This window comes from Arachis hypogaea, chromosome 19 (genome assembly GCF_003086295.3).
Source record: "Arachis hypogaea cultivar Tifrunner chromosome 19, arahy.Tifrunner.gnm2.J5K5, whole genome shotgun sequence".
Classification (NCBI taxonomy): domain Eukaryota; kingdom Viridiplantae; phylum Streptophyta; class Magnoliopsida; order Fabales; family Fabaceae; genus Arachis; species Arachis hypogaea.
The window spans coordinates 60,881,750-60,909,481 of NC_092054.1; the positions used below are offsets into that span (position 1 = coordinate 60,881,750).

Consider the following 27,732-nt stretch of genomic DNA (forward strand, 5'->3'; position numbering starts at 1 on the left):
TTTCAGATTATGACTCAGCTTTGCTAAAGTCCCCAATTAGAGGTGTCCAGGATTCTTAAGCACACTCTTTTTTTGCTTTGGACCTCGACTTTAACCGCTCAGTCTCAAGCTTTTCACTTGACACCTTCACGCCACAAGCACATGGTTAGGGACAGCTTGGTTAGCCGCTTAGACCATGATTTTATTCCTTTGGGCCCTCCTATCCACTGATGCTCAAAGCCTTGGATCCTTTTTTCCCTTGCCTTTTGGTTTAAAGGGTTATTGGCTTTTTGCTCTTGCCTTTTGGTTTAAAGAGCTATTGGCTTTTTCTGCTTGCTTTTTCTTTTTCTTTCTCTCTTTTTTTTTCTGCAAGCTTTTGTATTCACTGCTTTTTCTTGCTTCAAGAATCAATTTTATGATTTTTCAGATTATCAATAGCATTTCTTCTTTTCATCATTCTTTCAAGAGCCAACAAATTTAACATTCATAAACAACAAATTCAAAAAATATGCATTGTTCAAGCATTCATTCAGAAAATAAAAAGTGTTGCCACCACATCAAAATAATTAAACTAAGCTCAAGGATGAATTTGAAATCATGTACTTCTTGTTCTTTTGTTTTTAGAACATTTTTCATTTAAGAAAGGTGATGGATTCATAGGACATTCATAGCTTTAAGGCATAGACACTAGACACTAATGATCATGTAATAAGACACAAACATAAATAAAAATAAAGCATAGAGAACGAAAACAGAAAAAATTAACTAGACAAGGAGATTAAGGAACGGGTCCACCTTAGTGAGGGTGGCGTCTTCTTCCTCTTGAAGAACCAATGGTGTTCTTGAGCTCCTCTTTGTCTCTTCCTTGCCTTTGTTGCTCCTCCGTCATAGCTCTTTGATCTTCTCTAATCTCATGGAGAATGATGGAGTGCTCTTGGTGCTCCATCCTTAGTTGTCCCATGTTGGAACTTAATTCTCCTAAGAAGGTGTTGATTTGCTCCCAATAGTTTTGTGGAGGAAAGTGCACCCCTTGAGGCATCTCAGGGATTTCATGATAAGGAATTTCCTCATGCTCTTGTTGAAGTCCGTGAGTGGGCTCTCTTGTTTGCTCCATCCTTTTCTTAGTGATGGGCTTGTCCTCATCAATGAGGATGTCTCCCTCTATGTCAATTCCAGTTGAATTGCAGAGATGACAAATGAGGTGAGGAAAGGCTAACCTTGCCAAAGTGGAGGACTTGTCAGCCACCTTGTAGAGTTCTTGAGGTATAATCTCATGAACTTCCACTTCCTCCCCAATCATGATACTATGGATCATGATGGCCCGATCTACAGTTACTTCGGATCGGTTGCTAGTAGGAATGATAGAGCGTTGGATGAACTCCAACCATCCTCTAGCTACAGGCTTAAGGTCTGGTCTTCTCAATTGAACCGGCTTGCCTCTGGAGTCAACTTTCCATTGAGCTCCTTCCACACATATGTCCATGAGGACTTGGTCCAACCTTTGATCAAAGTTGACCCTTCTAGTGTAGGGGCATGCGTTTTCTTGCATCATTGGCAAGTTGAACGCCAACCTTACATTCTCTGGACTGAAATCTAAGTATTTCCCCCGAACCATTGAAAGCCAATTCTTTGGATTCGGGTTCATACTTTAATCATGGTTCCTAGTGATTCATGCGTTTGCATAGAACTCTTTAACCATTAGGATTCTGACTTGCTGAATAGGATTAGAGAGTACTTCCCATCCTCTTCTTCTAATCTCTTGTCGAATCTCTGGATATTCGCCCTTTTTGAGCTTAAAAGGGACCTCAGGGATCACCTTTTTCTTGGCCATAACTTCATAGAAGTGATCTTGATGGACCTTTGAGATGAATCTCTCCATCTCCCATGACTCAGAGGTGGAAGCAATTGCTTGTTCTTTCTTCTTTCTTGAGGTTTCTCTGGCCTTAGGTGCCATTAATGGTTATGGAAAAATAAAAGCAACGCTTTTACCACACCAAACTTAAAATGCTTGGTCATCCTCGAGCAAAAAAAGAAGGAAAATAGTAGAAGAATAAGAAAATGGAGGAGATGGAGGGGAAGAGTGTATTTGGCCAAGGGGGGAAAGAAGTATTTGTAATGTGTGAAAATGAGGTAGTATTGAGGAGTTTATATAGGGGTGGGAGAAGGGTTAGGTTTCATGTATTAGGGTTGGGTTTAGGAGGGAAAGGATTTTGAATTTGGAGGTAGGTGGGGTTTTTGGGGAAGGGTGGATGGATGTGAGTGGTGAACAGTGTTATGAAAGGGTGTGAAGAGGAGAGAAGAAGAGGTGGGGTAGGTGGGGATCCTGTGGGATCCACAGATCCTGAGGGGTTAAGGACTTAACATCCCTGCTCCATTTAGGCGAGCAAAACGCCCTTAGAGTGCACTTCTGGCGTTAAACGCCAGGTTGCTGCTTGTTTCTAGCGTGTAACGCCAGCTTTTCTCCCATTCTTGGCTTTAAACGGCAGTCTGGTGCCTGTTTCTGGCGTTAAACGCCCAGAATGGTGCCAGACTGGCGTTTAACGCCCATTCTGCTACTCTTACTGGCGTTTAAACGCCAGTAAGCTCTTCCTCCAAGGTGAGCTATTTTTCATTATGTTTTTCATTTTGTTTTTGATTTTTCAGTTGTTTTTGTGACTTCACATGATCATCAACCTAAAGAAAACATAAAATAGCAATGGAAAATAAATAGATATAATTAAATAGCATTGGGTTGCCTCCCAACAAGCGCTTCTTAAATGTCAATAGCTTGACAATGAGCTCTCATGGAGCCTCACAGATAATCAAAGCAGGGTTGGGGCCTCTCAACACCAAACTTGGAATTTGGTTGTGGCCTCCCAACACCAAACTTAGAGTTTGAATGTGGGAGTTTTGTTTGACTCTGTATTGAGAGAAGCTTGTCATGCTTCCTCTCCATGGTTACAGAAGGAGACCCTTGAGTCTTAAATACAAGGTAGTCCTCATTCAACTGAAGGACCAACTCACCTCTGTCAATATCAATCACAGCGTTTGCTATGACTAGGAAGGGTCTGCCAAGGATGATGGATTCATCCTCATCCTTCCCACTCTCTAGGATTATGAAATCAGCCGGGACGTAAAGGCCTTCAACCTTTACTAGCATGTCCTCTACTAGTCCATAAACCTGTTTCATTGATTTGTCTACCATCTCTAGTGAGATTCTTGCAGCTTGTACCTCAAAGATTCCCAGTTTCTCCATTACAGAGAGTGGCATGAGGTTTATCCCTGACCCCAAGTCACACAGAGCCTTCTCAAAGGTCATGGTGCCTATGGTATAAGGTATGAAGAATTTTTCGGGATCTGATTTCTTCTGAGGTAATGTCTGCCTCATTAATGCACTCAGTTCATTGGTGAACAAGGGGGGTTCATCCTCCCAAGTCTCATTACCAAATAACTTGGCATTCAGCTTCATGATTGCTCCTAGATACTTAGCAACTTGCTCTTCAGTGATGTCTTCATCTTCTTCAAAGGAAGAATATTCATCAGAGCTCATGAATAGCAGAAGAAAGTTCAATGGAATCTCTATGGTCTCTGTTTGAGCCTCAGATTCCTTTGGTTCCTCAAAGGGAAATTTCTTTCTGTCCAAAGGACGTCCCATGAGGCTTTTCTCACTGGGACTTACGTCCCCCTCACTCTCTCCAGGTTTGCCCATATTGGTCATGGTTATGGCCTTGCACTCTCTCTTGGGGTTTTCTTCTGTATTGCTTGTGAGAGTACTGGGAGGAGTTTCAGTAATCTTCTTACTCAGCTGACCCACCTGTGCTTCCAAATTTCTAATGGAGGACCTTGTTTCATTCATGAAACTTAGTGTGGTTTTGGATAGATCAGAGACTATGGTTGCCAGGCTAGAATGGCTCTGTTCAGAATTCTCTGTCTGTTGCTGAGAAGATGATGGAAAAGGCTTGCTATTGCTAAACCTATTTCTTCCACCATTATTATTGAAGCCTTGTTGAGGCTTCTGTTGGTCTTTCCATGAGAAATTTGGATGATTTCTCCATGAAGGATTATAGGTGTTTCCATAGGGTTCTCCCATGTAATTCACCTCTGCCATTGCAGGATTCTCAAGATCATAAGCTTCTTCTTTAGAAGATGCTTCTTTAGTACTGTTGGATGCAGCTTGCAATCCATTCAGACTCTGAGAAATCATATTGACTTGCTGAGTGATGCCAGGACATTTTGGCCAGTTTCACTGACCTTTTCTTTACTGTTTTTAGGGTAGTTTCATGCATTTCCTTAGAAAATAAGCTAGTTTTGGGTAGATATTCACTTACATCTTGATTCAAGCATACATTGTGCACTTTACATGATTTTATGAGGATTTTGCATGAATTTAATGACAAATTGGATGTTGTATTTCCCATGACTTGGACTAGAACTTTGATGCACTCTATTGCTTGATTTCAGGACAAAGGAAGCAAGGAAGAACCACGTTAGCAACCACGTTAATCTAATTAACGTAACTCCTAACGTGGAATGGGAGTAACTTGCAAAGTTAATGAGAAAAGTAATCGCCAATAACGCTCTCGAAGCCATCATTGCCCACGTTATGAGTCACGTTAACTAAGTTAACGTGAACTCTAACGTGGAGGAAAGGAAATGGAGCCAACGTTAGTGACACTTACCTTTGTCACTAACGTTGGACCAAGCTCATAAGTGGCCACGTTAAGAGCCACGTTAACTTAGTTAACGTGGCCTCTAACCTTAAGAAGTAAAGGGGAAGCCAACTTTAGTGACATTCAACTTTGTCACTAACGTTGGCCAAGTCACAATAAGCCACGTTAACTTCCACGTTAACCTAGTTAACGTGGAAGCTAACGTGAAGAAATTAGGTGATCGACAACGTTAGTGACACCAAACATTGTCACTAACGTTGGGATTAACCCACACAAGCCCCAATAAGCCACGTTAACTCCCACGAACGTGGAAGCTAACGTGAAGAAGGAAGGTGATCGCCAATGTTAGTGACACCTAACATTGTCACTAATGTTGGAAGGAGCCCACACAAGCCACAATGAGCCACGTTAACTCCCATGTTAACTTAGTTAACGTGGAAGCTAACGTGAGGAGGAGAGATGATGAGCCAACGTTAGTGACATTCACCTTTGTCACTAACGTTGGAGATGGTTAGCACAGCCACGTTAACCTAGTTAACGTGGACTCTAACGTGGGAGCTAGGGGCACATTGGAACGTTAGTGACGAAGGTAAGTGTCACTAACGTTCTCGAAGGTTGGCAAGCCTACGTTAAGGAGCCACGTTAACTAAGTTAACGTGGACTCTAACGTAGGGAAGGAGGAGGCTTCTCAACGTTATTGGGAAAGGTAAGTCCCAATAACGTGTGCGAAGGACAAAGAGGCAACGTTAGTGGCAATATTTGTGCCACTAACGTTGAGGTTAACGTGGCTCTTACTTGGGTGAGGAACGTTAGTGAAAAAGGTGATTGTCACTAACGTTCTCGAACCCATATTTTCACTGAACGTTAACACCACTAACGTCCTGAGCTAAAGTCTCTGCCCACTTCACACTTTCTCTCTGCAAGTAAAGCCAAGCCCAATGAAGAAGATAACTGCTTCAAACTCAAGATCCAAAGGCCCATACCCAAGAATTGAAGAGCCAACTAGAAGATCAGAAGAGTAGTATATATAGGAGTAGCTTTGAATTAAAAAGGGAGTTGGAAAATATAGGGAGCCTCTTGGCATAGAACTACTCTCTGTATTTTACTTTCTCTACACTTCTAGTTTCATCATGTATTCTCCATCTTTGTTTTTATTTTCCAAAGCTCTGAACAACTAAACCCCTTTCATTGGGTTAAGGAGCTATATTGTAATTTGATGGATCAATACTAGTTTTCATTATTCTTCTTCTATCTTTTCTCTTGATTTTACGTGAAAGCTTTCGATCTTCATCCAATTGGGTAGTTATCTTGGAAAAGAAGCTATTCAAACTTGGATCTCTTCTGAACCTTGAAAGAGGAATGAAGAGATCATGCTAGAAATGCTTTCTCATGCTGGACCAAATTGGGTTTGGATAGATATGTGACTATAATCCTCTTAACACTTGATTTGGGAAATGCATGTGGTATAATCAGTGACCATACTTCATCTCTTCTCATGAGCAATTGACCAAGGAATTGGCTATTGATTAAGATTTGAGAGATTGAATTACAAGGAATTGTAATTCAATCACTTAAGATTTCCAAGGAGATCAATGAGTGCATTGATTGAGGAAGAGATGAAAATGAAATTGATCCGGAGAATGCAACATCTCCTGAGCCCAATGAACTCCCTATTTCTGATCTTACCCATTCTCTTTAATTTCTGTCATTTACTTTTATGAGCAATTACCCCATTCCCATTTAAGATTCTGCAATTTACTTTTCGTCATCTACATTCAGCTCTTTATTTCTAGCATTTACTTTTTTGTTATTTACTTTCCCGTCATTTAATTTTCTGCAATTCTCAAACCAAATTCTGATTCGCTCAACTAGAACATTCCTCTAATTAAAGTTGCTTGATCAATCAATCCCTGTGGGATTCGACCTCACTTTGTTGTGAGTTTTTACTTGACGACAAATTCGGTACACTTGCCGAAGGAAATTTGTTATGAGACAAGTTTTCCGTGCATCAAGTTTATGGCGCCGTTGCCGGGGATTGATTGTGCATCAACAATGATTAAATTGGAAGATAACTAGATTGAGCATTTTTGTTTTGTTTGATTTAATTTTCTGTTTGAGTAATTTACTTTCAGTTTTAGTTAATTTCTTCCGTTCCCCCTACTTTTTTGTTTTTAGTTATTTACCATTCATTTCACTAACCCACTAACTGTTTGATATATTGCATCACTCACACTAACAGTCATTCTGATAGAAATACTTTCTGCATCTATTTTCCTTGCTTGTACTTGTTGGTTGTATGACAGGAAGAAGAAGCGGGGCTTCAACTTCCTTTGATTCTGAACCTGTGAGGACCTTCTTTAAATTAAGGAGGGAAGCAAGAGGAAAAAGAGTAGTTGGTGCCGAGGAAGAGGAGGAATACTTTGAACCAAACATGGAAGACAACATGGAAAACCCTCATGAAGAAGAGGCTCACAACCATGGCGGAGGAGGTCGAGCAAATCATGCCGAGGAGGATAGAAGAGTTTTAGGCTCTTACATCAATCCAAACCCAGGAAACTGTGGAAGTAGCATTCAAAAGCCAACCATCCATGCCAACAATTTTGAACTAAAACCACAGCTCATCACCCTTGTTCAGAACAACTGTTCGTTCGGAGGAAGTGTCCAAGAAGACCCCAATCAACATCTAACCACCTTCCTGAGAATATGTGACACAGTGAAGTCTAATGGTGTTCATCCTGACGCCTATAGACTGCTCTTATTTCCATTCTCACTCAAGGATAAGGCAGCCAAGTGGCTAGAGTCTTTCCCGAAGGAGAGCTTGACAACCTGGGAAGATGTGGTGAACAAATTCTTAGCAAGATTTTACCCTCCTCAACGAATCAATAGGCTGAGAGCTGAGGTCCAAACTTTCATGCAACAAGATGGTGGGACTCTTTATGAAGCATGGGAGAGGTTTAAGGACCTAACAAGGAGGTGCCCACCAGATATGTTCAACGAATAGGTGCAGCTGCATATTTTTTATGAAGGCCTGTCATATGAATCAAAGAAGGCAGTAGACCATTCATCCGGAGGATCTTTGAACAAGAAGAAGACCATTGAGGAAGCCATAGATGTCATTGAAACAGTAGCAGAGAATGATTATTTCTATGCTTCTGAAAGAGGCAACACTAGGAGAGTAATGGAGCTAAACAATGTAGATGCTCTGCTGGCCCAAAACAAGCTCATTACCCAGCAGCTGGCTAACCTCACCAAGAAGATGGAGAAGAACCAAGTAGCAGCAATCACTACTTCATCAACAACCCAAGAAGGAGTGAATGAAGAAGCAGAGGGTAGTCAGGAGCAAGCCAACTACATTGGGAATTCACCTAGGCAAAACCATGATCCATACTCTAAGACCTATAACCCTGGATGGAGGAATCACCCAAACTTTGGGTGGGGAAATCAACAAGACCAAGGCCTAGATCAAAGACGTTCAAATCCCAACAACAATGCAGCCCACCAATATTTCACGTCTAGACCATATCAGCACCTACATAACCAACCCTCTCAAAACCTTTACCAAGGCCAAAATAACCCACCTCATCCTTCCACCTCTAATCCCAATTTACCATCATTTGATGATAGACTCTCAAGGATTGAGAATCTACTTGAAGGCATAGGCAAAGAGATTCAAGACAGTAAAGCGTTCCGAGAAGAAGTGATGTCCAATATGCAGAACCAGGATGCTGCCATCAAGAAACTTGAGACACAAATTGTCTACTTATTCAAGCAAATCCTCAGCCACAACCTTCGTAGTAATACTAACTCAACCAAAAGGGAGGAGTGTCAGGCTATCACCCTTCGGAGTGGGAAGGAACTGAAGGAAATCCCCCAAAAACCACAAGAAGAGGACTCAAATAAAGAGGAAGAAGAGCAGGATGAAGCTCGAGTTCCAACTTTGAGTTCACAAAAAGGGGAAGAAGTGCTGAAGCCAGACGTCCCAAGAGTCCCATACCCTCAGCAATTAAAGAAGAAGGGAGATGACAATCAGTTTTTGAGATTTTTGGAAATCTTCAAGAAACTGCAAATCAACATACCCTTTGCTGAAGCAATAGAACAAATGCCACTCTATGCCAAGTTCTTGAAGGAGCTCATGACTAAGAAGAGAAGCTGGAAGAACAACGAGACTGTGATACTAACCGAAGAATGTAGTGCTATCATTCAGCACAAACTGCCCCAAAAATTGAAGGATCCTGGGAGTTTTCAGATCCCTTGTATTATAGGAGAAATCACAATGGAGAAAGCTCTTTGTGACTTAGGAGCCAGCATCAATTTGATGTCAGTAGCTATGATGAGGAAGATGAAGATAGAGGAGGCTAAACCAACAAAAATAGCCTTACAGTTGGCAGACAGATCGTTCAAGTTCCCTCATGGCGTAGTAGAGGATTTGCTGGTGAAAGTGGGAGACTTCATATTCCCGGCAGACTTCGCAGTGCTGGACATGCAGGAGGAAGCCAAGACCTCTATTATCCTGGGAAGGCCGTTCTTGGCCACTGCTGGAGCTGTCATTGATGTCCAAAAAGGTGATCTTACCCTGAGATTACACAATGAAAAGATGACAATCAATGTGTTCAAGGCCATGAGTTACCCATAAGAACAACTGGGGGAATGTATGAGGTTGGACTCACTTGAAAAGGAAGTGCAGGAAAGTTTTGAAGAAGAAGAGTCTGAAGAGCCCAAAAGAATAATAGAGGAAGAGTGTACATCAAGTGAAGAGGATGCAACAACAGAAATTGGCATACCAGGTGCACCAAGGGAAGAGAACGAAAAGTCAGAAGCACCTAAACTTGAACTCAAAGCACTGCCACCCACTCTCAAATATGCATACCTAGGAGAAAATGAAAATTACCCAGTGATCATAAGCTCATGCCTCAGCAAAGATCAAGAGGATGAACTGATCAAAGTACTGCGACAGCACAAGGATGCCATTGGTTGGACACTTGCTGATCTAAAAGGGATAAGTTCGGCCATATGCATGCACAAGATACTACTGGAAGATGATGCCAAACCATCTATTCAATCCCAAAGGAGGTTGAACCCAATCATGAAGGAAGTGGTACAAAAGGAAGTTATGAAGTTATGGCAAGGGGGGTAATCTACCCAATCTCAGACAGCCCCTGGGTTAGCCCCGTGCATGTCGTCCCAAAAAAGGGAGGAATTACTGTGGTTCCCAATGAGAAGAACGAACTAATTCCTACAAGGACAGTCACAGGATGGCGGATGTGCATAGACTAGAGAAAGCTCAATGAGGCTACACAAAAAGATCATTTCCCCCTTCCATTCATGGATCAGATGTTGGAATGACTTGCAGGGCACGCATATTATTGTTTTCTCGACGGTTAGTCAGGATATAACCAAATAGTGGTTGATCCCAGGGATCAAGAGAAAACCTCATTCACTTGCCCATATGGAGTGTTTGCCTACAGGGGCATGCCATTTGGGCTATGTAATGCACCTGCGACTTTCCAACGCTGCATGCTTTCTATCTTTTCAGATATGATAGAAAAATTCATTGAAGTTTTTATGGATGATTTCTCGGTATTTGGAGATTCCTTCCCTAGTTGCCTACATCACCTCGCCTTGGTATTGAAAAGATGCCAAGAGACCAATCTGGTCTTGAACTGGGAGAAATGTCACTTTATGGTGACAGGAGGAATAGTCCTTGGTCACAAAGTTTCTAACCAAGGCATTGAGGTTGACAGAGCTAAAGTAGAACTTATTGAAAAACTGCCTCCACCCAGTGATGTCAGAGCAATTAGGAGCGTTTTGGGGCATGCTAGTTTTTACAGAAGGTTTATTAAAGATTTTTCAAAGATAGCCAAGCCCTTAAGCAATCTCCTTGTATCTAATACACCATTTATCTTTGATGAAACATGCATGTTAGCCTTTGAAAATTTGAAAATGAGGTTGTCCTCTGCTCCTATCATTTCCCCACCTGATTGGAATTTACCATTTGAATTGATGTGTGATGCATCTGATTTTGCAGTTAGGGCAGTGTTAGGACAGAGGAAAGACAACTTAGTCCATGTGATATACTATGCTAGCAAAGTCCTTAATGATACTCAAAGAAATTATACCACTACTAAAGAAGTTACTAGCAATAGTTTTTGCATTTGACAAGTTTAGATCATACCTCATTGGTGCTAAAGTGATTGTTTTTACAGATCACACAGCACTTAAATATTTGTTTGCCAAGCAAGAATCAAAACCAAGACTAATAAGATGGATCTTATTGCTGCAGGAATTCAATATTGAAATCAGAGACAAGAAAGGAGTGGAGAACAAGGTAGCAGATCACCTATCCAGGATTCCTCATGATAAAGGTGGAGCACATGATACAAGTGTGAACGAGCTCTTCCCTGATGAGCAGTTGATGACAGTTCACAAAGCACCATGGTTCGCAGACATTGCCAACTTCAAGGCAACTGGGGCCTTACCTCCAGAGATCAATAAACCTCAAAAAAGGAAGCTCATGAATGATGCAAAATGCTTTGTCTGGGATGAGCCATATCTCTTCAAGAAGTGTTCAGATGGAATCCTTAGGAGATGTGTTTCGGAAGAAGAAGGACGAGAGGTCCTATGGAATTGCCACGGCTCATGCTATGGAGGCCACTTTGGAGGGGACAGAACTGTAGCAAAGGTGTTACAAAGCGGATTCTTTTGGCCCACCCTTTTCAAGGATGCCAAAGAACTAGTAAAGAGCTGCAATGAATGCCAAAGATCTGGAAACTTGCCCAAAAGAAATGAGAAGCCACAAAATTTCATCTTGGAACTGGAATTGTTTGATATGTGGGGAATCGATTTCATGGGACCATTCCCAACCTCATATGCAAACAAGTACATCTTGGTAGCAGTGGATTACGTTTCCAAGTGGGTAGAGGCTATTGCAACCCAAACGAATGATAACAGGGTGGTCATGAACTTTCTCAGGAAGAATATCTTTAGCCGGTTTGGAGTCCCACGAACACTCATCAGTGATGGAGGGAGCCATTTTTGTAACAGACCACTAGAAGCTCTTCTCCTACGATATGGGGTAAAACACAAGGTAGCCACGCCTTACCATCCCCAAACAAGTGGACAAACTGAGATATCCAACAGAGAGCTAAAGAGGATTCTGGAAAAGACTGTGGGTGCATCAAGAAAGGATTGGTCAAAGAAGCTGGATGATGCTCTTTGGGCATACAGAATAGCATTTAAAACACCACTTGGAATGTCCCCATATCAACTAGTGTATGGGAAAGTTTGTCATTTACCACTGGAGCTGGAACACAAAGCTCTCTGGGCTATCAAGATACTAAATTTTGACAGCATTGCTGCTGGTGCAAAGAGGATCTTGCAGCTACAAGAGATGGAGGAATTCAGGTCACAAGCCTATGAAAATACCAAGATGTATAAAGAGAATGCAAAGAGAAGACATGACCTGCATCTTGCACCCAGGAGTTTCGAAAAGGGGCAGCGAGTACTTCTTTACAATTCCAAATTGAGACTGTTCCCAGGAAAACTCAAATCAAGGTGGTCCGGCCCTTTTCTTGTCACAAAATTTTCGCCATATGGACACATCGAAATCATGGATGAATGTTCAGAGAGGACTTTTACAGTGAACGGACAAAGACTCAAGCATTATCAGGGCAACATGGGGGAAAACCTCAGAGTACAATATCATCTCAGGTAAAGGAGGAATCGTCGAGCTAGCGACGGTAAAAGAGCGCTCTGTTGGGAGACAACCCAACCTCAGGTAGTTTTCTTTTCAGCTTTATTTCAATAAAGGTCACAAGCTGTTTCCCCTGTATTGTGAGGAGCTAAGTTTGGTGTTCCACACTAACACAATCCAAGAGTGAAAGTATAATTCTAAATTTGGTATTCCACCAAAGGATATCAGTTAGAATCACACCCCACTCCCAAAGAACATTGCCAGCTCCAACCAATCAAGGGAAACCACTTAGATATAGTTAGACTTTAGGTAATCATTGTTTTGTTAATAACAAGATATGAGGTTCTCTGCATATATGCAATATTTTGCATTGGACAAGGAGCTAAGTTTGGTGTTCACACACCAAATTAAAGTCAGAAGTCACAAGCATACATGCAAGCTAACTATTTCTCAAGTGCTTTGGGAACAAGCAACTTCCAATAACTTTGCAGGAATCTTATGAGGAAATGGTGCACCTTCACCCAAGGAAGTGAGGTAGCAAGGACTAGGATGATGACAAAAAAAGAGGGCAACTAGAAGTCATCACCCGAAGGTTGTATTGTTACTTAATTCCATTGTACTTAGAATGTTGAAAATTTGAAGTCCGAATGCACTTTTGATCAATAGTGACTCATTAATTGGAACCTTTTTCAATTCTGTCTTTTAAGTTTTGTGTTGAAAAGGTCCATGCTTGCTAGTCTTTATGTCACTGCATCATCACTAGGCTTACTTGTATGCTTGTTCCTTTAAATCAAATAAAAAGAGAATGAGTGTTTACAAAAGACCAGAGTGGAGCTCATACTATGGAGTAAGTTCATGAGTTTATGGTGTGATCATAAGTTAGCTAAGTTGATTCAACCACAAGGTGGGAAGACAACTATCTGTCATTAATACTATGCTTTGAATACACCCCATGAGACTAGCTAAATAAGAAGATCCTAATAAGAAAAAGGGAAAGAACAAATAAAGGTTGAAAAATAAAAGAAAAAAGAGTAAGCAATAAGGCTAGGCACCAATGGTTTTAATCTTGAGGCATGTGTCTGTGGTGCTCCTGTGTGAGGGATCTACTTGGATGAATAAACTCTTAGGGGTGCCTTATCACTTGGTAACTTGGGTTAACTAACTCGGGATTATCAGTTGAAAGTCCACTATCAAGAGTAACCTTCACTACAGAGCATTTAGTAACCCAAAGAGGTGCTGGACACCAAGGTCTCAAGAAAAGAAAATAAATAAACTATATGCCTGTGGTGTGTATGTATGGGGGAAAGAGACTTGAGGGAGTAAGTCCGTAGGGGTGTCTTAACACCTAGCACCTTGAACCAACTGGTTCGGAGTGTTGGCTGAAAGCTTATCTTAAAGAGTCGCCCCCTTACAGAGCACTTAGCCTAAGAACACAAATAAGCCCTGAAATAACAATAAAAGGATCAATGAATAAAAGTCTCATGGGATGCAATCACAGTGAGTATTCTAGGACATGATAAAGGTCTGAAAGCCAGTAAAGGAATGAATCTAAGTTGCTATGCATGAAACCACCATAAAACCAGGGACATGACCCCCACAAGAATGACTCATTTCTCTTGGCATTCCATTCATCATTCTCTTGTTCCAGTACTTGCTTAGGGACAAGCAAGCTTTAAGTTTGGTGTTGTGATGCCAGGGCATTTTGGCCAGTTTCACTGACCTTTTCTTTACTGTTTTTAGGGTAGTTTCATGCATTTCCTTAGAAAATAAGCTAGTTTTGGGTAGATATTCACTTATATCTTGATTCAAGCATACATTGTGCGCTTTACATGATTTCATGAGGATTTTGCATGAATTTAATGACAAATTGGATATTGTATTTCCCATGACTTGGACTAGAACTTTGATGCACTCTATTGCTTAATTTCAGGACAAAGGAAGCAAGGAAGAACCACATTAGCAGCCACGTTAATCTAATTAACGTAACTCCTAACGTGGAATAGGAGTAACTTGTAAAGTTAATGAGAAAAATAATTGCCAATAACGCTCTCGAAGCCATCATTGCCCACGTTAAGAGTCACGTTAACTAAGTTAACGTGAACTCTAACGTGGAGGAAAGGAAATGGAGCCAACGTTAGTGACACTTACCTTTGTCACTAACGTTAGACCAAGCTCATAAGTGGCCACGTTAAGAGCCACATTAACTTAGTTAACGTGGCCTCTAACGTTAAGAAGTAAAGGGGAAGCCAACGTTAGTGACATTCAACTTTGTCACTAACATTGGCCAAGTCACAATAAGCCACGTTAACTTCCACGTTAACCTAGTTAACGTGGAAACTAACGTGAAGAAAGTAGGTGATCGACAATGTTAGTGACACCAAACATTGTCACTAACGTTGGTATTAACCCACACAAGCCCCAATAAGCCACGTTAACTCCCACATTAACCTAGTTAACGTGGAAGCTAACGTGAAGAAGGAAGGTGATCGCCAACGTTAGTGACACCTAACATTGTCACTAACGTTGGAAGGAGCCAACACAAGCCACAATGAGCCACGTTAAATCCCACGTTAACTTAGTTAACGTGGAAGCTAACGTGAGGAGGAGAGATGATGAGGCAACGTTAGTGACATTCACCTTTGTCACTAACGTTGGAGATGGTTAGCATAGCCACGTTAAAAGCCACGTTGACCTAGTTAATGTGGACTCTAACGTGGGAGCTAGGGGCACATTGGAATGTTAGTGACAAAGGTAAGTGTCACTAACGTTCTCGAAGATTGGCAAGCCTACGTTAAGGAGCCACGTTAACTAAGTTAACGTAGACTCTAACGTAGGGAAGGAGGAGGCTTCTCAACGTTATTGGGAAAGGTAAGTCCCAATAACGTGTGCGAAGGACAAAGAGGCAACGTTAGTGGCAACGTTTGTGCCACTAACGTTGAGGTTAACGTGGCTCATACTTGGGTGAGGAACGTTAGTGAAAAAGGTGATTGTCACTAACGTTCTCGAACCCATATTTTCACTGAACGTTAACACCACTAACGTCCTGAGCTAAAGTCTCTGCCCACTTCACACTTTCTCTCTGCAAGTAAAGCCAAGCCCAATGAAGAAGATAACTGCTTCAAACTCAAGATCCAAAGGCCCATACCCAAGAATTGAAGAGCCATCTAGAAGATCAGAAGAGTAGTATATATAGGAATAGCTTTGAATTAAAAAAGGAGTTGGAAAATATAGGGAGCCTCTTGGCATAGAACTACTCTCTGTATTTTACTTTCTCTGCACTTCTAGTTTCATCATGTATTCTCCATCTTTGTTTTCATTTTCCAAAGCTATGAACAACTAAACCCCTTTCTTTGGGTTAGGGAACTCTGTTGTAATTTGATGGATCAATACTAGTTTTCATTATTCTTCTTCTATCTTTTCTCTTGATTTTACATGAAAGCTTTCGATCTTCATCCAATTGGGTAGTTATCTTGGAAAAGAAGCTATTCAAACTTGGATCTCTTCTGAACCTTGAAAGAGGAATGAAGAGATCATGCTAGAAATGCTTTCTCATGCTGGACCAAATTGGGTTTGGATGGATATGTGACTATAATCCTCTCAACACTTGATTTGGGAAATGCATGTGGTATAATCAGTGACCATACTTCATCTCTTCTCATGAGCAATTAACCAAGGATTTGGCTATTGATCAAGATTTGAGAGATTGAATTACAAGGAATTGTAATTCGATCACTTAAGATGGCCAAGGAGATCAATGAGTGGATTGATTGAGGAAGAGATGAAAATGAAATCGATCCGGAGAATGCAACATGTCCTGAGCCCAATGAACTCCCCATTTCTGATCTTACCTATTTTCTTTAATTTCTATCATTTACTTTTATGAGCAATTACCCCATTCCCATTTAAGATTCTGCAATTTACTTTCCGTCATCTACATTCAGCTCTTTATTTCTAGCATTTACTTTTCTGTTATTTACTTTCCCGCCATTTAATTTTCTGCAATTCTCAACCCAAATTCTGATTCGCTCAACTAGAACATTCCTCTAATTAAAGTTGCTTGACCAATCAATCCCTGTGGGATTCGACCTCACTCTATTGTGAGTTTTTACTTGACGACAAATTCGGTACACTTACCGAAGGAAATTTGTTATGAGACAAGTTTTCCGTGCATCAGTCAATATTTTGTTCTGAGCCAATATGGCATTCAGAGTATCAATTTCAAGAACTCCCTTCTTCTGAGGTGTCCCATTGTTCACAGGATTCCTCTCAGAGGTGCACATGAACTGGTTATTTGCAAACATTTCAATGAGTTCCTGAGCTTCTTCAGGGGTTTTCAGATGAAGAGATCCTCCTGCAGAATGGTCCAATGACATTTTTGACAACTCAGACAGACCATCATAGAATATACATATGATGCTCTATTCTGGAAGCATGTCAGTAGGACACCTTTTGATCAGTTGCTTATATCTTTCCCAAGCTTCATAGAGGGATTCTCCTTCCTTCTGTCTGAAGGTTTGGATTTCCACTCTAAGCTTGCCAATCTTTTGAGGTGGAAAGAATTTGGCCAGAAAAGCACTGACCAGCTTATCCCAAGAGTTTAGGCTATCCTTAGGTTGTGAATCCAACCATGTTCTAGCTCTGTCTCTTACAGCAAAAGGGAAAAGCATAAGCCTGTAGACCTCGGGATCAACTCCATTGGTCTTGACAGTGTCACAGATTTGCAAGAATTCAGCTAAAAACTGATCAGGATCTTCCATTGGAAGTCCATGAAACTTACAATTCTGATGCATTAGAGAAACCAATTGAGGCTTAAGCTCAAAATTGTTTGCTCCAATTGCAGGAAGTGAGATGCTTCTTCCATAGAAGTTAGAAGAGGGTGCAATAAAGTCACCAAGCATCTTCCTTACATCTCAACAATTGTTATTAGGTTCGGCCATGTCTTCCTCTTTTTCGAAAATTTCTGTTAGGTTCTCTCCACAGAGTTGTGCTTTAGCTTCCCTTAGCTTCCTCTTCAGAGTCCTTTCAGGTTCAGGATCAGCTTCAACAAGAATATTCTTATCCTTGTTCCTGCTCATATGAAAAAGAAGAGAACAGAAAAGAAAATATGGAATCCTCTATGTCACAGTATAGAGATTCCTTATGTGAGTATAAGAAAAGAAGAATATAAGAAGGAGAAGAGAAAAATTCGAACACAGAGAAGAAGATGGGGTTCAAATTTTGGGTGGGAGAGAAGTGTTAGTAGATAAATAAATAGAAGGAGATGTGAGAGGGGGAGAGAATTCGAATTTAATTTAAAATAAAAGGAAAACATTTTTTTTATTTCAAATATTAGTTAGAATTCCAAAATTAAAAAGAAAAATAAAATTAAAATTAAAATTTGAAATAATTAATTAAAAAGAATTTTGAAAAAAAAGGTGAGGAGTTTTCGAAAATTAGAGAGAGAAAATTAGTTAGGTAGTTTTGAAAAAGATAAAAATCAAACAAAAAGATGAGATTAATTGAAAAAGATTTGAAAATTAATTTTGAAAAGATAAGAAGTTAGAAAAGATTTTGAAATTAAGTTTTGAAAAGGAAATTAAAAAGATTTGATTTTTGAAAAATTAAAGTTGATTACTTAACTAACAAGAAACTAAAAGATATGATTCTAAAATTTAAAGATTGAACCTTTCTTAATAGGCAAGTAACAAACTTTAAAAGCTTTGAATCAATCACATTAATTGTTAGTAAAGATTTTGAAAATCATATTTTTTTAGAAAGTTTTCGAAAATATTAATAAAAAAAGATGAGAAAGATTTGATTTTTGAAAATGTTTTGAAAAGATAGAATTTTTAAATTGAAAATTTGACTTGACTTATAAGAAACAACTAAATTTTAAAAATTTTTGACTAAGTCAAACCAAATTTTCGAAATTTATTTGTAAATAAGGGAAAGATATTTTTTTATTTTTGAATTTTTTATGAGGAGAGAGAAAAACATCAAAATGACACAAAATATGAAAATTTAAGATCAAAGTAAAAAATATGCATGCAAGAACACTTTGAATGTCAAGATAAATACCAAGAACATTTTGAGTGTCAAGACGAACACCAAGAACTTATTTTTAAAAATTTTTATGAAAAGAAAGACATGCAAGACACCAAACTTAGAAATTTTTAATGTTGAGACATTAATAAATTGAAAATGCATATGAAAAATAAGGAAAGACACAAAACATAAAATTGCAAAGATCAAACAAAGAAGATCATCAAGAACAACTTGAAGATCATGAATACCACCATGCATGAATTTTTGAAAAAAAAATTTTTGAAAAATTAAAACATGCAATTGACACCAAACTTAAAATTTGACACTTGACTCAAACAAAAACACAATTTTTTTTTGTTTTATGATTTTATTAAATTTTTTTGGATTTTCAAAAATTAATTAGGAAAAGAAAAATAAAGAAATTCAAAATTTCTAATAAGAATTCTAGGAATGATGCAATGTTAGTCTAAAACTCCGGTCCAGGAATTAGACATGGCTTACTAGCCAGCCAAGCTTTCAGTGAAAGCTTCGGTCCAAAACACTAGACATGGCCAATGGCCAGCCAAGCTTTAGCATACAAATCAGGCATACAACAGCTGAATTGATGAGAATCAAAAAGCTCTTGTGATGATGAGTTGAAACCTCGGTCCAAAAGATTAGACATGGCTTCACAGCCAGCCAGACTTCAACAGATAATCATGAAACTCTAGAATTCATTCTTAAAAATTCTGAAGCCATAGAATAATTTTTTTTTTGAAATTTTTTATATTTTTTTTTCAAAATTAAAAATAATAAAAACAAAAGCTTAAAATTAAAATAAAATTACCTAATCTGAGCAACAAGATGAACCGTCAGTTGTTCAAACTCGAACAATCCCCGGCAACGGTGCCAAAAACTTGGTGCACGAAATTCTGATCTCAATGGCGCCAAAAACTTCGTATGCACTATCATAATCTCAATTCTTCTTCACAACTTCGCACAACTAACCAGCAAGTGCACTGAGTCGTCTAAGTAATAAACCTTACGTGAGTAAGAGTCAATCCCACAGAGATTGTCGGCTTGAAGCAAGCTATGGTCATCTTGTAAATCTCAGTCAGGCGGATTCAAATGGTTATGGGATTTTGATAATTAAAATATAAATAAAATATAAAATAAGATAGAAATACTTATGCAATTCATTGGTAAGAATTTCAGATAAGTGTATGGAGATGCTTTGTTCCTTCTGAATCTCTGCTTTTCTACTGCCTTCATCCAATCATTCATACTCCTTTCCATGGCAAGTTGTATGTTGGGCATCACCATCGTCAATGGCTACCTCCCGTCCTCTCAGTGAAAATGGTCCAAATAGCACTGTCACCGCACGACTAATCATCTATCGGTTCTCACTCATGTTGGAGTAGGATCCGTTGATCCTTTTGCGTCTGTCATTACGCCCAGCACTCGTGAGTTTGAAGCTCGTCATAGTCATCCCATCCCCGGATCCTACTCAGAATACCACAGACAGGGTTTAGACTTTCTGGATCTCAAGAATGACCGCCAATAATTCTATCTTATACCACGAAGACTCTGATCTGAACCAGGAGCCCAAGAGATAAACGCTCAAGCTATTGCAGATAGAACGGAAGTGGTTGTCAAGCACGCGTTCATAGCCGAGAATGATGATGAGTGTCATGGATCATCACATTCATCTGGTTGAAGTACGAGTGAATATCTTGGAATAAGAATAAGCTTGAATTGAATAGAAAAACAATAGTACTTTGCATTAATTCATAAGGAACAGTAGAGCTCCACACCTTAATCTATGGGGTGTAGAAACTCCACCGTTGAAAAATACATAAGTGAAAGTGGTCAAGGGATGGCCGAATGGCCAGCCCCTTAAACGTGATCTCTGAACATAAAATTATTCAAAAGATGTGAAATAAATCACTAAAAGTAGTTTTTATACTAAACTAGTAGCTAGGGTTACATAGGATGAGTAAATGATGCATAAATCCACTTCCGGGCCCACTTGGTGTGTGCTTGGGCTGAGCATTGAGCTTTTATGTGTAGATACTCTTTTTGGAGTTAAACGCCAGGTTGTAGCCTATTTCTGGCGTTTAACTCTGATTTGCAACCTGTTTCTGGCATTTAACTCCAGAATAGGACAGAAAGTTGGCGTTTGAACGCCAATTTGCGTCGTCAAAACTCGGGAAAAGTATGGACTATTATATATTGCTGGAAAGCCCTGGATGTCTACTTTCCAACGCAATTGAGATCGCACCAATTAGGGTTTCTGTAGCTCCAGAAAATCCATTTCGAGTGCAGGAAGGTCAGAATCCAACAGCATCTGCAGTCCTTCTTCAGCCTCTGAATCAGATTTTTGCTCAAGTTCCTCAATTTCAGCCAGAAATTACCTGAAATCACAGAAAAACACAAACTCATAGTGAAATCCAGAAATGTGATTTTTATTTAAAAATTAATAAAAATATTCTAAAAACTAACTAAATCATACTAAAAATTATGTAAAACAATGCCAAAAAGCGTATAAATTATCCGCTCATCAGTGTTTAATAAAATGGGACTTGTGGGTATGGTGGTTGAGGGATATATTGAGAATAAGGCTCATAGGCATATGGTGGTGGTGATTGCATCATGGTATGGTTCTTGTTCATGATACACTGGAGGAGGTTGTTACCAAAAGGGTTGATCATAAACTTGAGGCTCCTCCCACCTTTGATTGTTCCATCCTTGATGCATATCCTCATTATAATTCCCATTTCCTACAACATATTTAGAACCACACTCATAACTAAAGTGATGAGAATTCATAATAGCATGAGAAAATAAAAACAAAAACCAATAAGAAACAACGAAAAAAAAACTCCTAAATCTAGTAAAAACTAGCAAGAAAACTAATTACAATATTCACATATGAACAATAGCCAATAATATAACACCATTGCAATTGCCCGGCAACAACGCCAAAAACTTGACGGAGGATAAATGTCGGTTAAGAATTTCTCAAAGGAATTTCGTTGCAAGTATAGATCCAGACCGACAATTAATCCTCAATCAAAGTTTAAAAGGATTTCACAATACAAAACACAATAACCAAGAGTATTAATCCCGGGTCGTTCTCCCTAGGAATTACAATCAAGTGCTTAATTATTGGCTATGAGGGAAATCGGGGGTGAGATAGCAATTGACAAGAAATGTAAATAGCAAGAAAGTAAATTACAATTAACTAATAAAAGAAAGGAAATTCAAATAGTAAAAAGGTCTTGGCAAGGGTTGATGGTTAAGGATCACTATCCTTGTTACAACCACAATATGATAATTACAAGGATCAATCCCACTTTGTCATCCCCAATGTTAGAGGAAAGTCAAATGGGCTTAATTAATCCTAATCCATAAGTCCTAGCTAACTCACTAATTAATTTAGTGAGAGACTAGAGTCAATGAAAATAAATTATCAATCACTTGGACATTAGTAACTCAAGCTTACCCAAGTTACCAACCCAAGCCAAGAACACAAAAATCTACTCTAAAATCCAACCAAGCATTTTATCAAACACTTGGAAGGCATAAAAGGAAAGCATGGTAAAATAGCAAGAAATATTAAATCTACAACTACCCAATGCAAGTAAATGACAATAACATCTCAATTAAACAATAAGAAACATAAAAACATAAATTGCATTAATAGAAATTGAAATCAACAAGAGTCATGAACATAAAGGAAAAAATTAAGGAAATAACAAGTAAAACTAGGAAAGCAAAGATGTAAGAATAATAAATTGCAAGGAAAACTAACATAAAACAAGAACTAAACCTAAATCTAAGAAGGGATTAACTAAATCTATCCTAATTCTAGAGAGAAGAGAGAGCTTTTATATTCTACACCTAATTGCTCTCCCCTTCATCCTTCTTGAATTTGGCCTTTAATAGCTTCAAAAATGAGTTAGATTGGACTTTGGCAGCTGCAAAAATTGCCCCCAACGTGTTTTATTAAGTTGGTCATGTGCTGCTTGTCATACGTACACGTGAGTCACGTATACGCGTGAGTCATGCTTACGCGTGGCCTGGTCAGTTTCCCTCTCACGCGTACGCTTCGCAACGAATTCCTCCAATTCCTCATTTCTTCATGAATTCTCCATTTTGCATGCTTTTTCTTCACTCCTTCAATCCAATCTTTTCCTTCTAAACCTGAAATCACTCAACAAATATATCAAGGCATCAAATTAAATTAAAGTGAATTAAATTTATCAATTTTTGGGTCTAAAAAGCATGTTTTTACATTTAAGTACAATTTAGGAATAATTCATAAAACTATGCTATTTTATTGAATAAATGTAGGAAAAGTTTATAAAATCCATCAAATTCAATACAAAATAAACCATAAAATTGTGGTTTATCAATGGGGTGTCTCCCACCTAGAACTTTTTTTAACGTTCTTAAGTTGGATGGTCATTAGCTCATGTTCATTTCCTTGGCACATCCTCAAGGACATCCATCTCATCCTTCTTGTTGTCCTTGGGTGCATCCTTAAGGAGGTATACTTCCAATTCTTTTGGTGACTTGTATCCATGATATTTCTTAGGTCGGTGCCCATTTACTTTGAAGGTTGCTCCACTATAAGGATGAAGAAGCTCCACTATGCCATAGGGCTTCACTTCTATTACCTTGAAAAGGCCATCCCATCTTGAACGAAGCTTGCCCGGCATAAAATGAAGTCTTGAATTGTAAAGGAGAACTTCATTGCCTTCTTGTATGTCTTTCTCACAAATGGGGTGATCATGGAATTCCTTAGTTCTCTCCTTGTAGATTCTTGCATTTTCATATGCTTCCATCCTAAGGCATTCTAGTTCCTCTAATTGTAGCTTCCTTGCAATGCCACTTTTGTAAAATCTATGTTACATTGCTTAACCGCCTAGTATGCCTTGTTCTATTTCAACCACGATGTGGCACGCCTTTCCATAAATAATCCAAAAGGGGCTCATTGGTGCACGAAATCGTGATTGTTCATTCCTTGTTAACGGCTCCAAAAACTCAGTATGCACATTCTGAATCTTAATTCTTTTTCATAATTCCGATACAACTAACCAGCAAGTGCACTGGGTCGTCCAAGTAACAAACCTTACGTGAGTAAGGGTCGATCCCACGGAGATTGTCGGCTTGAAGCAAGCTATGGTCATCTGGCAAATCTCAGTCAGGCGGATTCAAATGGTTATGGTGAATTGATAGTTAAAATATAGTTAAAATATAAAATGGGATAGAGATACTTATGCAATTTATTGGTGAGAATTTCAGATAAGCGTATGGAGATGTTTTTGTTCCTTCTGAACCTCTGCTTTCCTACTGCCTTCATCCAATCATTCATACTCCTTTCCATGGCAAGCTGTATGTTGGGCATCACCGTTGTCAATGGCTACATCCCATCTTCTCAGTGAAAATGGTCCAAATGCGCTGTCACCGCATGGCTAATCATCTGTCGGTTCTCGATCATGTTGGAATGGGATCCAGTGATCCTTTTGCGTCTGTCACTACACCCAACACTCGCGGGTTTGAAGCTCGTCGTAGCCATCCCTTCCCAGATCCTACTTGGAATACCACAGACAAGGTTTAGACTTTCCGGATCTCAAGAATGGCCGCCAATAATTCTAGCCTATACCACGACGACTCTGATCGTAAATCAGGAGGCTAAGAGATATGCATTCAAGCTTGCTTTCATAAGTGAGAATAGTGATGAGTGTCACATAATCATCAAATTCATCATGTTCTTGTGTGCGAATGAATATCTTAGAGAAGAAATAGGCTTGAGTTGAATTGAAAAATAATAGTACTTTGCATTAATTCATGAGGAACAGCAGAGCTCCACACCTTAATCTATGGTGTGTAGAAACTCTACCGTTGTAAATACATAAGAACAAGGTCTAGGCATGGCCGAATGGCCAGCCTCCCCAAATGGCATATGAATTCGAAAATAGGGAAAAAGACCCCTAGTACAATAGTAAAAAGTTCTATTTATACTAAACTAGTTACTAGGGTTACAGAATTAAGTAAATGATGCAGAAATCCACTTCCGGGCCCACTTAGTGTGTGTTTGGGCTGAGCATTTAGCTTTCACGTGTAGAGGTCTTCCTTGGAGTTAAACACCAGTTTGTAACTTGTTTCTGGCGTTTAACGCCAGAATAGGGCAGAAAGCTGTCGTTAAACGCCAGTTTGCGTCGTCTAAACTCGGGCAAAGTATGGACTATTATATATTGTTGGAAAGCCCTGGATGTCTACTTTCCAACGCAATTAAGAGCGCGCCAATTGGGTTCCTGTAGCTCCAGAAAATTTACTTTGAGTGCAGGGAGGTCAGAATCCAACAGCATCTGCAGTCCTTCTTCAACCTCTGAATCAGATTTTTGCTCAAGTCCCTCAATTTCAGCCAGAAATTACCTGAAATCATAGAAAAATACGCAAACTCATAGTAAAGTCCATAAATGTAAATTTTGTTTAAAAACTAATAAAAATATAGTAAAAACTAACTAAATTATACTAAAAACTATGTAAAAACAATGCCAAAAAGTGTATAAATTATCCGCTCATCACAACACCAAACTTAAATTGTTGCTTGTCCCCAAGCAACTGAAAATCAAATAGGATAAAAGGAAGAGAATATACTATAAATTCCAAAATATCAATGAAACCTAGCTCCAATCAGATGAGCGGGACTAGTAGCTTTTTGCCTCTGAACAGTTTTGGCATCTCACTTTATCCTTTGAAGTTTAGAATGATTGGCATCTATAGGAACTCAGAATTTAGATAGTGTTACTGATTCTCCTAGTTCAGTGTGTTGATTCTTGAATACAGCTACTTTATGAGTCTTTGCCGTGGCCCTAAGCACTTTGTTTTCCAGTATTACCACCGGATACATAAATGCCACAGACACATAATTGAGTGAACCTTTTCCGATTGTGACTCAGCTTTGCTAAAGTCTCCAATTAGAGGTGTCCAGGGTTCTTAAGCACACTCTGTTTTTGCTTTGGACCTCAACTTTAACCGCACAGTCTCAAGCTTTTCACTTGACACCTTTACCCCACAAGCACATGGTTAGGAACAGCTTGGTTTAGCCGCTTAGGCCAGGATTTTATTCCTTTGGGCCCTCCTATCCACTAATGCTCAAATCCTTGGATCATTTTTATTACCCTTGCCTTTTGGTTTTAAGGGCTATTGGCTTTTTCTGCTTGCTTTTCTTTTTTTTCTTTCTCTCTCTTTTTTTTCCTTTTATTTTTGCCAATTTTTTTCGCAAGCCTTGTTATTCACTGCTTTTTCTTGCTTCAAGAATCAATTATATGATTTTTCAGATTATCAAATAACATTTTTCCTTTTTCATTATTCTTCAAGAGCCAACAATTTTAACATTCATAAACAACAAATTCAAAAGACATATACACTGTTCAAGCATTCATTCAGAAAACAAAAAGTATTGCCACCAAATCAAAATAATTAAACTAGTTTCAAGGATGAATTCAAAATTCATGTACTTCTTGTTCTTTTGTAATTAAAACATTTTTCATTTAAGAAAGGTGATGGATTCATAGGACATTCATAGCTTTAAGACATAGACACTTAGATACTAGTGATCATGTAGTAAAGACACAAACATAAATAAAACATAAGGCTCAAAAACTGAAAAACAGAAAAATAAGAACAAGGAAATTAAGGAACGGGTCCACCTTAGTGAGGGTGGCGTCTTCTTCCTCTTGAAGAACCAATGGTGTTCTTGAGCTCCTCTATGTCTCTTCCTTGTCTTTGTTGCTCTTCCCTCGTAGCTCTTTGATCTTCTCTAATCTCATGGAGAATGATCATCCAATCATTCATACTCCTTTCCATGGCAAGCTGTATGTTGGGCATCACCGTTGTCAACGGCTACATCCCATCCTCTCAGTGAAAATGGTCCAAATGTGCTATCACCGCATGGCTAATCATCTGTCGGTTCTCGATCATGTTAGAATAGGATCCAGTGATCCTTTTGCGTCTGTCACTACACCCAACACTCGCGAGTTTGAAGCTCGTCATAGCCATCCCTTCCCAGATCCTACTTGGAATACCACAGACAAGGTTTAGACTTTCTGGATCTCAAGAATGGCCGCCAATAATTCTAGCCTATACCACGACGACTCTGATCGTAAATCAGGAGGCTAAGAGATATGCATTCAAGCTTGCTTTCATAAGTGAGAATAGTGATGAGTGTCACATAATCATCAAATTCATCATGTTCTTGTGTGCGAATAAATATCTTAGAGAAGAAATAGGCTTGAGTTGAATTAAAAAATAATAGTACTTTGCATTAATTCATGAGGAACAGCAGAGCTCCACACCTTAATCTATGGTGTGTAGAAACTCTACCGTTGAAAATACATAAGAACAAGGTCTAGGCATGGCCGAATGGCCAGCCTCCCCAAATGGCATATGAATTCAAAAATAGGGAAAAAGACCCCTAGTACAATAGTAAAAAGTTTTATTTATACTAAATTAGTTACTAGGGTTACAGAATTAAGTAAATGATGCAGAAATCCACTTCCAGGCCCACTTAGTGTGTTCTTGGGCTGAGCATTGAGCTTTCACGTGTAGAGGTCTTCCTTGGAGTTAAACGCCAGTTTGTAACTTGTTTCTGGCGTTTAACTCTGCTTTGCAACTTGTTTCTGGCGTTTAACGCCAGAATAGGGCAGAAAGATGTCGTTAAATGCCAGTTTGCGTCATTTAAACTCGGGCAAAGTATCGACTATTATATATTGCTAGAAAGCCCTGGATGTCTACTTTCCAACGCAATTAAGAGTGTGCCAATTGGGTTTCTGTAGCTCCAAAAAATCCACTTTGAGTGCAGGGAGGTCAGAATCCAACAGCATCTGCAGTCCTTCTTCAGCCTCTGAATCAGATTTTTGCTCAAGTCTCTCAATTTCAGCCAAAAATTACCTGAAATCATAGAAAAACATGCAAACTCATAGTAAAGTCCATAAATGTAAATTTTGTTTAAAAACTAATAAAAATATAGTAAAAACTAACTAAATTATACTAAAAACTATGTAAAAACAATGCCAAAAAGCGTATAAATTATCCGCTCATCACAACACCAAACTTAATTTGTTGCTTGTCCCCAAGCAACTGAAAATCAAATAGGATAAAAGGAAGAGAATATACTATAAATTCCAAAATATCAATGAAACGTAGCTCCAATCAGATGAGCGGACTAGTAGCTTTTTGCCTCTAAACAGTTTTGGCATCTCACTTTATCCTTTGAAGTTTAGAATGATTGGCATCTATAGGAACTCAGAATTTAGATAGTGTTATTGATTCTCCTAGTTCAGTGTGCTGATTCTTGAATACAGCTACTTTATGAGTCTTGGCCGTGGCCCTAAGCAC

The 27,732-nt window shown here is 39.1% G+C and overlaps 1 protein-coding gene and 1 non-coding gene across 2 annotated transcripts; one reads left to right on the plus strand and one right to left on the minus strand.

The window, feature by feature from the left end:
• The first annotated feature begins 16,745 nt into the window (after nucleotides 1–16,745).
• LOC112781720 (small nucleolar RNA R71) lies at nucleotides 16,746–16,853 on the plus strand. The gene has a single exon (XR_003192479.1). It is a non-coding gene; the product is annotated as a small nucleolar RNA R71 (small nucleolar RNA).
• Nucleotides 16,854–22,802: 5,949 nt separating this feature from the next.
• Nucleotides 22,803–23,171, minus strand: LOC112778395 (uncharacterized). Its single transcript, XM_025822714.1, has one exon. The coding sequence runs from the start codon at nucleotides 23,169–23,171 to the stop codon at nucleotides 22,803–22,805; it is 369 nt and encodes a 122-aa protein (XP_025678499.1).
• Nucleotides 23,172–27,732: the final 4,561 nt, after the last annotated feature.